Here is a 16,528-nt window from a genome sequence, read left to right on the forward strand (position 1 = left end):
CCCAGCAATTCAGGAGGCTGAGTCAGGAGGATTGCAAGTTCAAAGCCAGTCTCAGCAAAAGTGAGGTACTAAGCAACTCAGTGAGACCCTGCCTCTAAATAAAATACAAAATAGGGCTGGGGATGTGGTTCACTGGTCAAGTGCCCCTGAATTCAATTCCTCGTACCCTCAAAAAAAAAAAAATCACAAACTCCCCCCAAATCTGAGCCGAGTAGAATAACACCCCATACCCACGAAAATTCTAGTTGGTATCCACAGTCTGGTTGTAAAGTGTCAGTCACTTAATTTAGTTGCTGGGCCTCAGCATAGATCTCAGGCACCAGGTGACCCTGCCAAAGGTCCCTCTGTTTTCTGCAGCACAGTTCTTAGAAATGTGAAGCCAACGATGCTCTTGGCAAAGTCTAACAAACTACTCCACACAGACTGTCTCTGTGGGCTCAGTAATTAGCACTTTGGATCTCACTTAAATATCAAGGCAAGAATCAAGGAAGGAGTCAAGGCTTTCGCTCGTTTTTTTTTTTTTTTTTCCAATCGGTTTTCGCTCCCCACTCTCCCACTCCTCACATATGATTCAGAAAATAAAATGTGAAAAATAGGGGAAAATTATTAGAACTTGATCAAAGTTATTTCTCTTTCTGAACCCAAGTTTCTTCATTTGCAATATAAATGTAATTCACTTAAAGAGTTCTTTAGAGCTTTTTTAGGCTTTTAGGGTTTAAGATTCTAAACAGTCTTTCTTTCAGATCTATCAAAACTATGTTTAGGCATTCCTTTCAAATCACCACACTAACCAACTAATTTTTTATAGCATTCAAATATAATCTTTTTAAAAACACTTAAATCATGACTTTGATACTTAGTATACAGACATGGACAAAAACAAATTAATCTTTTGAAGACTTAGATACAATTCACTGAATGAAAAATACCATCAGCCACATCTGAGAACAGAACTTAAAGGAAGAGACCTCCACTGCCGTCAGATCCTTAGATTATGAAATGCACGAGAGGCCCAACAGCAGCTCATGGCTGCTGTTTCTAAAAACATCTGTGTACTCTGCGAAAGACATGCAACAAAACTCTCTAATAAGACAAAAATAATTACTTCCTATTCAAAATGAGTTCCTTTAGTTTTGCTTTAAACTTTTTTAAGTCAATGCTAGAAAATTCAGCTAAACAAGAAACTTAAAGGTCTCTCAACTTGAGAATACAAATGCAACTCCCTGCTTGGGAATCACTTACAAGAAGTTAATCAATTAATAATTCGCTGGTATGACTTCTTTCCCATTGTCCATAAACCCACTTGATACAATTCAGATGTTTACAGTGGCACTTTCATCTGAGCTTGAGCTTCAAGCTGAGAAACATCTATGTGCTGATTAGCTGTTGATGGAAACTAATTTTTCCATCAACAAGAACACAGAGTAGTACTGTAGTCTGGATCTAGGGTCAAATACACTTTCGTGTATTCTACTATATTGTTCGGAGGCAAAGGGCAGGGTGTTGTTGCTACACAGAAGTTTTATTAGTATCCAATAATTAAAGATGCCAAGATTTAACTATAATAATGTATTTCTGTTGTTTTGAAAAGCCAGACAATGTAGCAGCACTGAGCCAGTAGCATCACCTGAGGAGGACTTTGGTTTGTCATGATCTTCAGCATTCTCTGACACTTTAGAACCAGACCTCTTCAGTCACTTAATTTAGTTGCTGGGCCTCTGAAGACATCTGATTTTGAAACTACATTCTACTTCTGGTCAAAATGCAATAACAGGATCTGAACTTCTCTCCAGCCATACTTACTAGAAAACTAGACAAAAGTGATGAAACAACTGTTTCAGACAAGGGCAGGGGCCTATGACCCCTTCTAGAAGGGAAATGAATGAGGTGAGTCCACCATCATCTCAGCTCTCTGCCTGGAGGCAGCATCCACATCTAGGCATGGGAAGGAAAACCCAAACAGAGTCTCTGCCATCTCCCAGAGTTAAACATACTGGCCAGAATTCAGAAAAAACCAAGCTGGCCAAAATATACAGTTTCCAAAATGAGACAAAGATAAAAGACGAAAGACAGTCAAACAATACTCTCCAAGTTGCACATAAAATTTACTACTCTCTGTCAAAGGAAAAAAAAATCAAAATCAAGACACACAACAACCTAAACTTCAGAAGATGATAGGCAAAGAGAAGATCACAAAGAATAAGGAATAAGAACACCACCAAATGCCCCAAACAACACCAGAATCTAGAAGACAGTGTAACAGTTAACGTTTCCAGGTCAAACAACTTCACTTTGGATTTCTACAGTCAGTCAAAAGTATGAGCCAAGAGTGAATGAAAACAAAACAAAACAAAAAAAATCTTACAAATATTCTAACTAAAAAAATTACTACCAATTTCTCAGGAAGCCACTGAGGATGGACTCCTCCAATCAAGAAGAGAGAACAACAACAAGGCAAAGGGTCCTGAAAGCAGGGACTCCTACACAGGGAGGAAGACAAGAGAAGTACTAGGATGGTAGCTGTGCAGGGCAGAGAAAGCAATCAGTCTAGATTAGGACAGGAAGCGGGGGGTGACAGGAGCTAAAATTCTACCTACCAGCAGAGGAAGTCATTCAATTAGAAGAAAGAGTAGCGAACACTCATTATCTAGCGATATGAAGACAAATTCCATAATGAATAGTGAAAAATGTTGAGGGGCTGGGGTTGTCGCTCAGTGGTAGGGCACTCGCCTAGCATGTGCGAGGCCCTGGGTTCGATCCTCAGCACCACATAAAAATAAATAAAGGTATTATATCCATCTACAACTAAAAAATAAATATTAAAGAAAGAAAAATGTTGAAAATGATTGTTTCAGGGGAGTGGGGAGTGAGATGGGGGAAATGAAATTATGCTAAATTATGCCCTTTAGCATAATTTCATAGTTACAATTAGATAAATGTATTCTTAGAATAAAAAAGCAACTTAGTTTTAGGAAAACATATAAATACATAAACAAGTACATCCATAGTCAAATCAGAGAGCTGTGTCTCTCTCTTTATTCACAATAGCCCCACTATACACTATCCTGACAGAATCAATGTCATCAGCTACCATGGAGTCATTTTAAGGAAGAATCCTCTGAGAATGGTGACTGCATCTATTGTAAGGAGTTGTCAAGGAAACTGCTCATTTGTCACAGAGCCCTCTGTCTGAAGGCCTCTAGGAGAATGCTTGATTGATCATCATTCTGAGAATATATGGGCAGTTTCTACTAACTAAACGGTCTGTATCTTGTGTGCAGTGCAAATTATGAGACTGAGCAGGTCTCCATGTTTAGAAAGCAAAGAGTTCAGTGGTGGCCCATCCAGAGCCCACCCTTTAAAATATACTTCTGTCTCAATTTACTTTATCTTACCCCTACCCCAACCCCTCATTCATCTTTCTGCTTTCAGTCCCACTTTAAATGTATGCTACCCTAGATTTTACAACTCCTTGTAAGCTGCTTCCTTAAATCCCCCCAGAAAATCGCAAGGGGATGGCATGCATACATGCATGCATTGATAGATGGATGGGAAAAGCAGCAACATGTTTTTTAGGAACAATTCCAAAAAGGTATGGAAGGATGCATACTAAACCAGTAACAGGTCTCTAGGAAAAGGCAGAGATAAGAGGAGAAAACAGGGAGCCTAGGGAAATTTTCACTTTATTTGTATTGTCTTTTTTTACAATAAGAATGAACTCTTGCACTATATTCAGTTAAAAATAATTTTTAAGAATAGTTCTACAATTGTAATAGCACCAAACCACAAAAATACCTAATGTTCACTAAAGGCTTACCATTTGCCAGCACTGCTTTAAGCTCTTTAAATGTATAAATTAATATTAACAGTAACCATATTTGATACTATCATTATCCCTGTTCAACAAATGACAAAACTTGGGAACAGAGAGGTTAAATATCGTATATCGTCATCAAGGTTTGCAAAGCTGATAAGTGGGATTTGAACTCAGTGTGCATCGAAAATCCAATCTGTTGACCAGTGTGCTTGCCTCACCCCCACTGGTGCCATGATGGTAGTGATGAAAGTCATCACTGAGATGCTAACTAAATATTGCCATGTGTTACTCCTTCAGTCTTCTCATTTACCTACCAAAGGAATATTATTACTACTCATGTTTTGCAGATGAAGAAATTTTAAGTAGCCTGTCCAAGGTCACACAGCTAAGTAGTAGCCAAGAGAAGTTTTGGTCATAAGAACTCATATATCAGAGCACTCATGCCTACCACAACATAGTCCCTGTTATCTTCTGAAATGATAAAAATAATCACAAGATTATGATTTATTTTAAAAGTTAGATACTCATTTCCACCACGAATGTTGCCATTTTTGGAAGTCTTCACTTCTATCTGCATAATGGTACACACAGTACCATTACTGACAAAAAAAAAAAAAACCCTGATATAACTATTTTCATATTTACCTGAATCACGCCCATGCAGGAATCCAGAAATATTGATCCTTTAGGTTCCTTGGAGATCTTTTCATCTTTATAAAAATTCAAATTATAGGATCCATCACCAAGTTGAATCAGGTGGAAAAACCGTCTCTTAAACGACTGGGAGAAAAATACATGTACAACAATTTTTCAAAATGAAAAGAGTCATAATCTCTACCAATAACTCACAATTACACACATCCATAAAAACAGTTTCAGTTCTCTCCCAAACTAATCTAATCCTAGCTGGCACTCTAGGTATCTGTACTGGCGAAGATTTCTCATCACATCAAATGGGCTCATTCTAAGGAGGTGATTCACTTAATATCCACCAGTCAGTTTTCTCATCCAGAATTTGAGAGTTTACATAACCACCCAAAAGCAGGGTTGAGAGTTCCAATTTGGGACACAGCACAGAAGATGGAAACTTTCTCTCAAACCCCCAGGGCTTCTTGCTCACACAGAATAGGAACTCCTTTCTGCCCTGTGATGTTCAATGGCTTTCCAGCCTCAGGAATAGGACAGTCAGCTTTCTCCTGATTTGTCACCTCCTGTTGGTACTACCTCCCTTTCATTGTTCCTTTTCTCTTTATTAACCTGATCTTCTCTCCTGAATAGCTTATTACTCTAGCTTTACTCTTCTCTTTGCAAACTTCTTCCAATTTAATCACCTTCCTTGTCAGTCCTCCATTTTTACAGTGCATCCCCTCATGGCAATGTAGCTACACAGGGGTGCTTAGTTAGGGCATTTAATGTAGCCCCTCCATGATGCTCTGAGGTACCAAGAAACACTGTGTAACTACTATAAAGAAAGGCCATATCAGTGAGCGTTCTATACTGCTGTCTACATTGGCGGTCAGAGGGCAGTGAAGACAAGGGGGTGGACAGGGCTATAGCAATGTGGGTGCTATCACCAGGAAAGCATCTCAGTAATCAGACACTATCTCTTTTGTGGAGAACAGCATGTGCATTCACACTGAGCATTATTCTCAAGACCAACAGCAGAAAGGTTTCAAGAGGGGAAAAGCAGTGATGAGCCTCCTCACCCTCATGGTCACACTGATAGCACTGTTCATATTGCCTTTGTACAGCCATCCGTGCTTGGTGATCCCACCCTTCTGAGAACCAAGGGAGGCAGCATCCTAGGAGAAAAGGAAAACAACACCACAGTCAATCTCCTGCTGTTATCTAGATTATTAGTTTGAATCTGTTCAACAAGAAAATTCCACTTGTACCATACTGGCCAACTATCTCTTTACTGGAACAAGTTCTGATATTAATATCTACAAGTCACATTAATGTCCACTTAGCAGTAAGACAGAAACTAGCCTACATTTTTGAAAACCCTATTCCATTAAAATCAAAGTTAACTTCCATCCAAAATTTTATTTTTAAGTGTTTAATGAGCCACAGAAAGCACATACCATACTTGACCACTCAGTTGTGAGGTCCTGCCTGGATTCATGCAAAATGTTTTCAAATTACACTCCCCTATAGTTGGAGGACAAAAGAAAATTCCTGGAAAACTTCCCAGAGGCTTAGTTCAGGGAAAGGTGAATTTTAAAAAAGGGAGGAAATATGAGACAATGCAGAAAGAAGATAAAATGATGGAGCAAAGAAAAAAAAGATGGAAAGAGAGGCAAGAATGCAAGCAAAATTAGAGGGAAAAAGAAGTTACAAAAGTGAGGAGAGAGCGCCACCAATATAGAAAAATGTTTCTTCAAGTTCAGACCCCACAGTGAGATGCTGATTTAAGGAGGTAAGCATGGAGCTGCCAGCTATTGCTAAAAACATGTTAGGCATATATCAGTACAGATCATAACCAGACAGAAGAAATACATACATGTACAAACAATCTGGCAAATTTTTTGGTAATCAAATAGGCAACTAGAGAAGGATCCATCCTCTGCTTTGTTTTGAACCTTCTCAATATTAATCTTGGTGGTTTTATTACTATTGTTATTATTGAAACTAACAGAAATAATTAACTGTCAAGGGTTTTATAGGTCATTATGTGCTTTTAGATGCATAATTTCAGTTGGTCCTCCTGTCCCTATTTATTAGTACCAAGTTCATTTTAGATGACCACTTACTTTTCTCAGAATTATTTTAGAAGTGGTTTCTAAAATAATTTGCTGTGTGCTTATTACTGAAGTTCATAAATGGTTGGTGTTATAGGCCAATTAGCAATTTAAAAAAAGGAAAAAACTAAACTCACAATGGGCATTCAATATTTAGTGGGAGAATGAGAAATGTAGAATGCAGAAATAGGTAGCACCATTTTTTTGTTTTAGGTGTCCCCTGCTCAGTGGACACACTTATCTTTATGTACTACGTTCTGTATGTGCTTTTCTTTGAAACATTTTTTAGTTGTTGATGGACCTTTATTTTATTTATTTATATGTGGTGCTGAGAATTGAACCCAGTGCCTCACACATGCCAGGCAAGTGGGCTACCACTGAGCCCCAGTCCCAGCCCTCTGTATGTGCTTTTCTAGCCATAATCTTTTCTCTAAGAGCAGGGGGCAGTGAGCATGTAAACAGACTAAAAGCAATCATTGAAGAAATAGCTACTTTAAATCTACTGGCTGACAATTTAAAAGAACTTGCTTAAAAATAAGTTAAATTTAAGGTCAAAGTAGTCTTGATATCCTTTAACAATGTAGCCAAATCTGATCCAAGTCTTTGAAAATGATCTCAGAACAAATAAACATGACCCAGAGAACATTAGATGCTAAGCAGTTAAGATGAAACAGAGCTTATTTCAATCAGCCCAACAATATATTTTTAAAAACTTCTCCTGCTTCAAGAAACATTTCAATTCCTGTTTTGGCTAAATGTTGATAATTTTTAAAATAATCTTCAAAGCTTCTAAAATCAATATTTAAAGTAAAAAGAGAAACAATAGCAAGCAAGTATCCCACCTCATCTTTGTCGACCTCCTCATCAACTTCATAGACATGAACTGGAAGTTTATCCAACTTGGCCAATTTGCTTTAAAAATAATAAAGGAAACTTGTTTTAGAACTGCCTAATCAATAGTCTGCATTTCTTCCTCCACTAGAGGAACCAGGCTAAGTAAACCCCAAGCTGGCCCTGTCAGATAAGGAATGTGCAAACCCACGCGGTTGCTTTGCAGTGAGTGAGCCCAAGACACAAGTCATGAAGCTCCACTGTGTGTGAGGAAAAGCCTGCACAGCTTGCTGGGAGCCAGAGGTATATCAAAAATAGGAAAGTGGGTTAGGCATTAATAAATAAAAACTTGGTAGGATAATTTTTAATACAAAATTTATGAGAGAAAATGGATATGGGGGGTCATTGCATTAAAGTGATTAGTGCCAATGGTATTAACAATAATAGCAGTGGCCAGCATTTATCAAACAGTTATTATGTGCTAGGCCCTGTGCTGTGTAGCTTATATTTGTCATCTTGTTTACTCCTTTAGATGGTGGAGGCTGTTGTTAAGGCCACTTAATAAATAGAAAAATGAGCTTACAGAGGGTGGAGTTGACCCAAGGAGAATAAACAATCGGAATCCTTACCAAGTTACATACAATCCTCCCTTTCTTTCTCATCATACATTTGAAGATTCTTATTAATGCCAAAAGGAAAAATCTACCATCAGGAAAAGTCTACCATAAAGTAAGTATACTATATGTCACAGTCTGTTATCTTTCAACCACGAGAATAGTAGTGAACAAGAATCAATGAAGATGGGTCAACCCAATCAAATGGGAAATGCTCAGAAACCTCCAAGTGAGTATTCGACAAATACAGAACTAAAGAGCATACCCATCTGGAGAAGATAATGCTAGGAGGGATTGTTCTCTGCAGAGGTTTAAAAAGAAGCAATCAGGAAGTTGGCTGAACACTCTTAAGGAGTGGCTGAGCCACACAGATAGGAAAAACAAACAGCTAGGTCTACTGAGAATAGTATAAAAAGATTCAAATTCATAGATGCAACAAACAAAAAAGATATATACATTAATTGGCTCTCAAGTGAGATTTTCGTGGGTAATTATTACTTTTAAAACACAATCTCTGGGGCTGGGGATATAGCTCAGTTGGCAGAGTGCTTGCCATGTAAGCACAAGGCCCTAGGTTCAATCCCCAGCACCACACACATACACACACACACACACAAAAAAAACAAAAAACAAACAAACAAACAAAAACCCCCACAATCTTTCACTATTTGCTTTCAATTTTCTAATCAATTATACTTCAATATGCCAACTTTATCATTTCAGGACACACCATTTTATTCTATATTTTTTTTAGTATCAGGGATTAAACTCAGGGTGCTTAACCACTGAGCCCCACAATTGCTTTAAATATTTTTTTTAAATTTTGAGACATGGTCTTGCTAAGTTGCTTAGGGCCTTGCTAAATGGCAGAGGCTGGCTTTGAACTTGTAATCCTCCTACCCCAGCTACCTGACCTGCTGGGATTACAGGCATGTGCCACTGTGCCCAGTTGGATGCACCATTTTATAACAGTCTCTTAAGGCAAAACCTATTTACTCTTGGTTCACTTAAACTACCACTACCTATGTTTATATGTATACTTTTGGTATATTCTAGAATGAGTGATTACTTCAAAGGAGGTAAAGAACTTATATGGGGAAATACTTGTTCCTTGATTTACTTTTCTTCAAGTTTACTCAATATAAAATACAAATCTTTTGTTCAAATATTCTTTTTTAGAAAAATAATGTACTTATATTCTCTTTGTTCTATATTTCTCAGTGTAAACGGCACCTATTTATGTTTTTTATCAGTGGTACTCTGAATAGAATCCCAGGACATAATTAAACTATCCATGTGGGGAGAGGCTCGGCTGCGACCAGGTGGAATCCCACCAGCCAAGCCCGCACTGACCCCCCGGGCTGAGTACGGGAGTTTAGACGGGGAAGGAAGCGGTACAGTCCCATCCCCCGCAGCGGACACTCCACCAAGGGAATCAGCAGTCAGCATCTTGAGCAGCTGATATATCCACCCATTCTCCGACAGATCTCAACAACAAAACAGGTGTGTGGCACTCAGCCCATCCCCCATACATCGGGAACTCGCATAAACTCTCTCCTAGGCTTGCCGGGGGAGGGAGAATCAGAGTGAGCCTGCATAAAGACTAGGGGGGAACTAGAGGCACCTGACCTGCAACCCCCCCACCCATCTGCAGCCAAAAGGAAACCTGTCTGGCTAGAGCTGGGGGTGGGGCAAGCAGGAAAATCCAAAGGACAGAGTGCCTGGGATCCCAATTGCCAACTGTGGGACCCCGGAGATCCAGGCCCACTGATTCCTGCGGCCTGCCCTGCGGCTACAGAAGGCGTGGCGCCCCAGGGAAGCCATTAATTAGCAAGCAGGGAGAGGCTCGGCTGCGACCAGGTGGAATCCCACCAGCCAAGCCCGCACTGACCCCCCGGGCTGAGTACGGGAGTTTAGACGGGGAAGGAAGCGGTACAGTCCCATCCCCCGCAGCGGACACTCCACCAAGGGAATCAGCAGTCAGCATCTTGAGCAGCTGATATATCCACCCATTCTCCGACAGATCTCAACAACAAAACAGGTGTGTGGCACTCAGCCCATCCCCCATACATCGGAACTCGCATAAACTCTCTCCTAGGCTTGCCGGGGGAGGGAGAATCAGAGTGAGCCTGCATAAAGACTAGGGGGGAACTAGAGGCACCTGACCTGCAACCCCCCCTACCCATCTGCAGCCAAAAGGAAACCTGTCTGGCTAGAGCTGGGGGTGGGGCAAGCAGGAAAATCCAAAGGACAGAGTGCCTGGGATCCCAATTGCCAACTGTGGGACCCCGGAGATCCAGGCCCACTGATTCCTGCGGCCTGCCCTGCGGCTACAGAAGGCGTGGCGCCCCAGGGAAGCCATTAATTAGCAAGCAGGGAGAGGCTCGGCTGCGACCAGGTGGAATCCCACCAGCCAAGCCCGCACTGACCCCCCGGGCTGAGTACGGGAGTTTAGACGGGGAAGGAAGCGGTACAGTCCCATCCCCCGCAGCGGACACTCCACCAAGGGAATCAGCAGTCAGCATCTTGAGCAGCTGATATATCCACCCATTCTCCGACAGATCTCAACAACAAAACAGGTGTGTGGCACTCAGCCCATCCCCCATACATCGGGAACTCGCATAAACTCTCTCCTAGGCTTGCCGGGGGAGGGAGAATCAGAGTGAGCCTGCATAAAGACTAGGGGGGAACTAGAGGCACCTGACCTGCAACCCCCCCTACCCATCTGCAGCCAAAAGGAAACCTGTCTGGCTAGAGCTGGGGGTGGGGCAAGCAGGAAAATCCAAAGAACAGAGTGCCTGGGATCCCAATTGCCAACTGTGGGACCCCGGAGATCCAGGCCCACTGATTCCTGCGGCCTGCCCTGCGGCTACAGAAGGCGTGGCGCCCCAGGGAAGCCATTAATTAGCAAGCAGGGAGAGGCTCGGCTGCGACCAGGTGGAATCCCACCAGCCAAGCCCGCACTGACCCCCCGGGCTGAGTACGGGAGTTTAGACGGGGAAGGAAGCGGTACAGTCCCATCCCCCGCAGCGGACACTCCACCAAGGGAATCAGCAGTCAGCATCTTGAGCAGCTGATATATCCACCCATTCTCCGACAGATCTCAACAACAAAACAGGTGTGTGGCACTCAGCCCATCCCCCATACATCGGGAACTCGCATAAACTCTCTCCTAGGCTTGCCGGGGGAGGGAGAATCAGAGTGAGCCTGCATAAAGACTAGGGGGGAACTAGAGGCACCTGACCTGCAACCCCCCCACCCATCTGCAGCCAAAAGGAAACCTGTCTGGCTAGAGCTGGGGGTGGGGCAAGCAGGAAAATCTAAAGGACAGAGTGCCTGGGATCCCAATTGCCAACTGTGGGACCCCGGAGATCCAGGCCCACTGATTCATGCGGCCTGCCCTGCGGCTACAGAAGGCTAGCAGGAGAAACCAGGAAGCTAGAGGCAAGGCCCTCAAGACTGGGCAGCTGGAAATTGCAGGCCCGCCGGCGACAGTTCACCCACTGCCCGCATAGCTGGGTGGTAGGAGAACACCCGGCTACAGGTGACCGATCACCCGCCCGCGGCCTGTGATACTGGGCGGCTAGAGACCGCCTGCCTGCCGCGACTGGGAGCTGAAATCAAACAGAGACAGTGCAGTCACACCACCTCATCAGGACACCCAGGCAAGGAACTGGGGCCAGTCATAGCAAAGTAGTGTCGTCACTGGAGCTGGGACGTCGGATCTTCCTTCACAGTGGAATCCACGTCAGCAGGCATAGTTTAACAACACTAAGGAGAGGCATCAGAGTAAAACAGAACCAAAACAAATCTATAGAAGAGAACAGAAACACGACAATCAAATAGAGCTGGAAAGCAACGGGGACAGCATGAGAAAACAAGGGAAAAAAGGAGTACAAACAATGCAAGACAACTTAATTCTACAAGAGGACATAGAAACATCAGAAGCAGGGATAGGGAAAGAACTCAAGGCATTCCTAACTCAAATGGAAAGGAATATTAGAGAAGACATGAGACAGCAAGTCCAAGCAATAAAAATATATTTTGAAAATGAATTAAACAAACAAATTCAAATGGCAAAGAACGAGCTCTACCAGGAGATAGAGATCTTAAAAAAGAATCAAACTATAATCCTAGAATTGCAGGAAACTATAAACCAAATTAAAAACTCAAACGAGAATATTACAAATAGACTTGATCAAGTAGAAGTCAGAACATCAGATAATGAAGACAAGGTTTATCAACTTGAAAAGAGTATAGTCAACACAGAAAAGATGCTTAAATCCCATGAGCAATCTATTCAAGAGATATGGGATGTCATTAAAAAACCAAATTTGAGAGTCATCGGGATAGAAGAAGGCACAGAGATTCAAACCAAAGGAATGGACAGCATATTAAATGAAATAATTGTAGAAAACTTCCCAGAGATGAAAGATGGAATGGATTGCCAAATCCTGGAAGCCTACAGGACCCCAAACATTCAAAACTATAATAGACCAACTCCAAGACACATAATTATGAAGATAGCCAACATACAGGACAAGGAGAGAATATTAAAAGCTACCAGAGAAAAGAGACAGATTACATTCAGGGGTAAACCAATTAGGTTAACGACTGATTTCTCAGCACAGACTTTGAAAGCGAGAAGATCCTGGAACAATGTATTTCAAACGCTGAAAAATAATGGATTTCAACCAAGAATACTGTATCCAGCAAAATTGAGCTTCAGATTTGACAACGAAATTAAAATCTTTCACGATAAACAAAAGCTAAAAGAATTTGCAGCAAGAAAACCAGCACTGCAAAGCATTCTGAGCAATATACTACAAGAAGAGGAATTGAAAAATAGTGCCCAAAACTAACAACAAGAGGTATCTCAGTAAAGGAGGAGGAAAATAACCAAAAAAAGTAAAACTAGCCAAACTAAAATAAATAAATAAAGAAGCATGACTGGAAGTACAAATCATATCTCAATTGTGACTTTAAATGTTAATGGCCTAAACTCACCAATCAAGAGACATAGGCTAGCAACCTGGATCAAAAAAACAAATCCAACAATATGCTGCCTTCAGGAGACTCATATGATAGGAAAAGACATACACAGGCTGAAGGTAAAAGGTTGGGAAAAATCATACCACTCACATGGCCCTCGGAAGCAAGCAGGAGTGGCCATACTCATATCAAATAAAATCAACTTCAAACCTAAGTTAATTAAGAAGGATAAAGAAGGACACTATATACTGTTAAAAGGGACCATCCACCAACAAGACATAACAATTATCAATTTGTATGCACCAAACAATGGAGCTGCAATCTACATAAAACAAACGCTCCTCAAGTTCAAGAGTCAAATAGACCATAACACAATAATTACGGGTGACTTCAACACACCGCTCTCGCCATTAGACAGATCCTCTAGACAAAAACTGAATAAAGAAACTATAGAACTCAACAGCACAATCAATAACCTAGACCTAACTGACATATATAGAATATACCAACCATCATCAAGTGGATACACGTTCTTCTCAGCAGCACATGGATCCTACTCAAAAATAGACCATATATTATGCCATAAGGCAAATCTTAGTAAATATAAAAGTGTGGAGATAATACCATGCACCATATCTGACCATAATGGAATGAAATTGGAAATCAATGATAAAAAAAGGAAGGAGAAATCCTACACCACATGGAAAATGAACAATATGTTATTGAATGATCAATGGGTTACAGAAGACATAAAGGAAGAGATAAAAAAATTCTTAGAGTCAAATGATAATACAGACACAACATACCGGAATCTATGGGACACAATGAAAGCAGTTTTAAGAGGGAAATTCATATCCTGGAGTTCTTTCATCAAAAAAAGAAAAAACCAACAAATAAATGAACTCACACTACACCTCAAAAACCTAGAAAAGGAAGAACAAAACAACAGCAATTGTAGTAGAAGACAAGAAATAATTAAAATTAGAGCAGAAATAAACGAAATTGAAACAAAAAAAACCATTGAAAAAATTGATAAAACTAAAAGTTGGTTCTTTGAAAAAATAAATAAGATAGACAAGCCCTTAGCTATGCTAACAAAAAGAAGAAGAGAGAGAACTCAAATTACTAATATACGGGATGAAAAAGGCAATATCACAACAGACACTACAGAAATACAGAAGATAATTAGAAAGTATTTTGAAACCCTATATTCTAATAAAATAGAAGATAGCGAGGATATCGATAAATTTCTTAAGGCATATGATTTGCCCAGATTGAGACAGGAAGACACACACAGTTTAAACAGACCAATAACAAAGGAAGAAATAGAAGAAGCCATCAAAAGACTACCAACCAAGAAAAGCCCTGGACCTGATGGGTATACAGCGGAGTTCTACAAAACCTTCAAAGAAGAACTAATACCAATACTTTTCAAACTATTTCAAGAAATAGAAAAAGAAGGAGCTCTTCCAAATTCATTCTATGAGGCCAACATCACCCTGATCCCAAAACCAGACAAAGACACTTCAAAGAAAGAAAACTACAGACCAATATCTCTAATGAACTTGGATGCAAAAATTCTCAATAAAATTCTGGCGAATCGAATACAAAAACATATCAGAAAACTTGTGCACCATGATCAAGTAGGATTCATCCCTGGGATGCAAGGCTGGTTCAATATACGGAAATCAATACATGCTATTCACCACATCAATAGGCTTAAAGACAAGAACCATATGATCATCTCGATAGATGCAGAAAAAGCATTTGACAAAATACAACATCCCTTTATGTTCAAAACATTAGAAAAACTAGGGATATCAGGAACTTACCTCAACATTGTAAAAGCTATATATGCTAAACCTCAGGCTAGCATCATCCTAAACGGAGAAAAACTGAAGGCATTCCCTCTAAAATCTGGAACAAGACAGGGATGTCCTCTATCACCACTTCTATTCAATTTAGTTCTCGAAGTACTAGCCAGAGCAATTAGACAGACAAAAGAAATTAAAGGCATAAAAATAGGAAAAGAAGAAATTAAATTATCGCTATTTGCAGATGACATGATAATCTACTTAACAGACCCAAAAGGATCTACAAAGAAGCTACTAGAGTTAATAAATGAATTCAGCAAAGTGGCAGGATATAAAATCAACACGCACAAATCAAAGGCATTCCTGTATATCAGCAACAAAACCTCTGAAATGGAAATAAGGAAAACCACTCCATTCACAATATCCTCAAAGAAAATAAGATACTTGGGAATCAACCTAACAAAAGAGGTGAAAGATTTATACAATGAAAACTACAGAACCTTAAAGAGAGAGATAGAAGAAGATCTCAGAAGATGGAAAAATGTACCCTGTTCATGGATAGGCAGAACTAACATCATCAAAATGGCGATATTACCCAAAGTTCTCTACAGGTTTAATGCGATGCCAATCAGAATCCCAAAGACATTTCTTGTAGAAATAGATAAAGCAATCATGAAATTCATATGGAAAAACAAAAGACCCAGAATAGCAAAAGCAATTCTAAGCAGGAAGTGTGAATCTGGAGGTATAGCGATACCAGAGCTCAAACTGTACTACAAAGCAATAGTAACAAAAACAGCATGGTACTGGTACCAAAACAGGCAGGTGGACCAATGGTACAGAATAGAGGACACAGAGACTAATCCACAAAGTTACAACTATCTTATATTTGATAAAGGGGCTAAAAACATGCAATGGAGGAAGGATAGCATCTTCAACAAATGGTGCTGGGAAAATTGGAAATCCATATGCAACAAAATGAAATTGAATCCCTTTCTCTCGCCAGCCACAAAAGTTAACTCAAAATGGATCAAGGAGCTAGATATAAAAACAGAGACACTGCGTCTGATAGAAGGAAAAGTTGGCTACGATCTACATATTGTGGGGGCGGGCTCCAAATTCCTTAATAGAACGCCCGTAGCCCAAGAGTTAATGACAAGAATAAATAAATGGGACCTACTTAAACTAAAAAGTTTTTTCTCAGCAAGAGAAACAGTAAAAGAGGTAAATAGAGAGCCTACATCCTGGGAACAAATTTTTACCCCTCACACCTCAGATAGAGCCCTAATATCCAGAATGTACAAAGAACTCAAAAAATTAAACAATAAGATAACAAATAATCCAATCAACAAATGGGCCAAGGACCTGAACAGACACTTCTCAGAGGAGGACATACAATCAATCCACAAGCACATGAGAAAATGCTCACCATCTCTAGCAATCAGAGAAATGCAAATCAAAACCACCCTAAGATACCATTTCACTCCTGTAAGATTGGCAGCCATTATGAAGTCAAACAACAATAAGTGTTGGCGAGGATGTGGGGAAAAGGGCACACTTGTTCACTGCTGGTGGGACTGCAAAATGGTGAGGCCAATCTGGAAAGCAGTATGGAGATTCCTGGGAAAGCTGGGAATGGATCCACCATTTGACCCAGCTATTGCCCTTCTTGGACTATTCCCTGAGGACCTTAAAAGAGCACACTATACGGATACGGCC

General features: G+C 40.5%; 1 protein-coding gene across 34 annotated transcripts in view; it reads right to left on the minus strand.

The window, feature by feature from the left end:
- Positions 1-16,528, minus strand: part of Dock9 (dedicator of cytokinesis 9) — a 286,979-nt gene that overhangs the window by 122,130 nt on the left and 148,321 nt on the right. For 33 of the 34 annotated variants that reach the window (XM_078016277.1, XM_078016273.1, XM_078016264.1 and 30 more), the window contains exons 5-7: positions 7,401-7,470; positions 5,524-5,619; positions 4,463-4,597 (exon numbers count right to left, since the gene is read on the minus strand). In XM_078016277.1, the coding sequence (XP_077872403.1) occupies positions 4,463-4,597; positions 5,524-5,619; positions 7,401-7,470 (301 nt within the window). The remainder of the gene's footprint in view (positions 1-4,462; positions 4,598-5,523; positions 5,620-7,400; positions 7,471-16,528) is intronic. The other variant, XM_078016279.1, reaches the window with a different exon arrangement.

Source organism: Ictidomys tridecemlineatus, chromosome 6 (assembly GCF_052094955.1).
Source record: "Ictidomys tridecemlineatus isolate mIctTri1 chromosome 6, mIctTri1.hap1, whole genome shotgun sequence".
NCBI classification, from domain to species: domain Eukaryota; kingdom Metazoa; phylum Chordata; class Mammalia; order Rodentia; family Sciuridae; genus Ictidomys; species Ictidomys tridecemlineatus.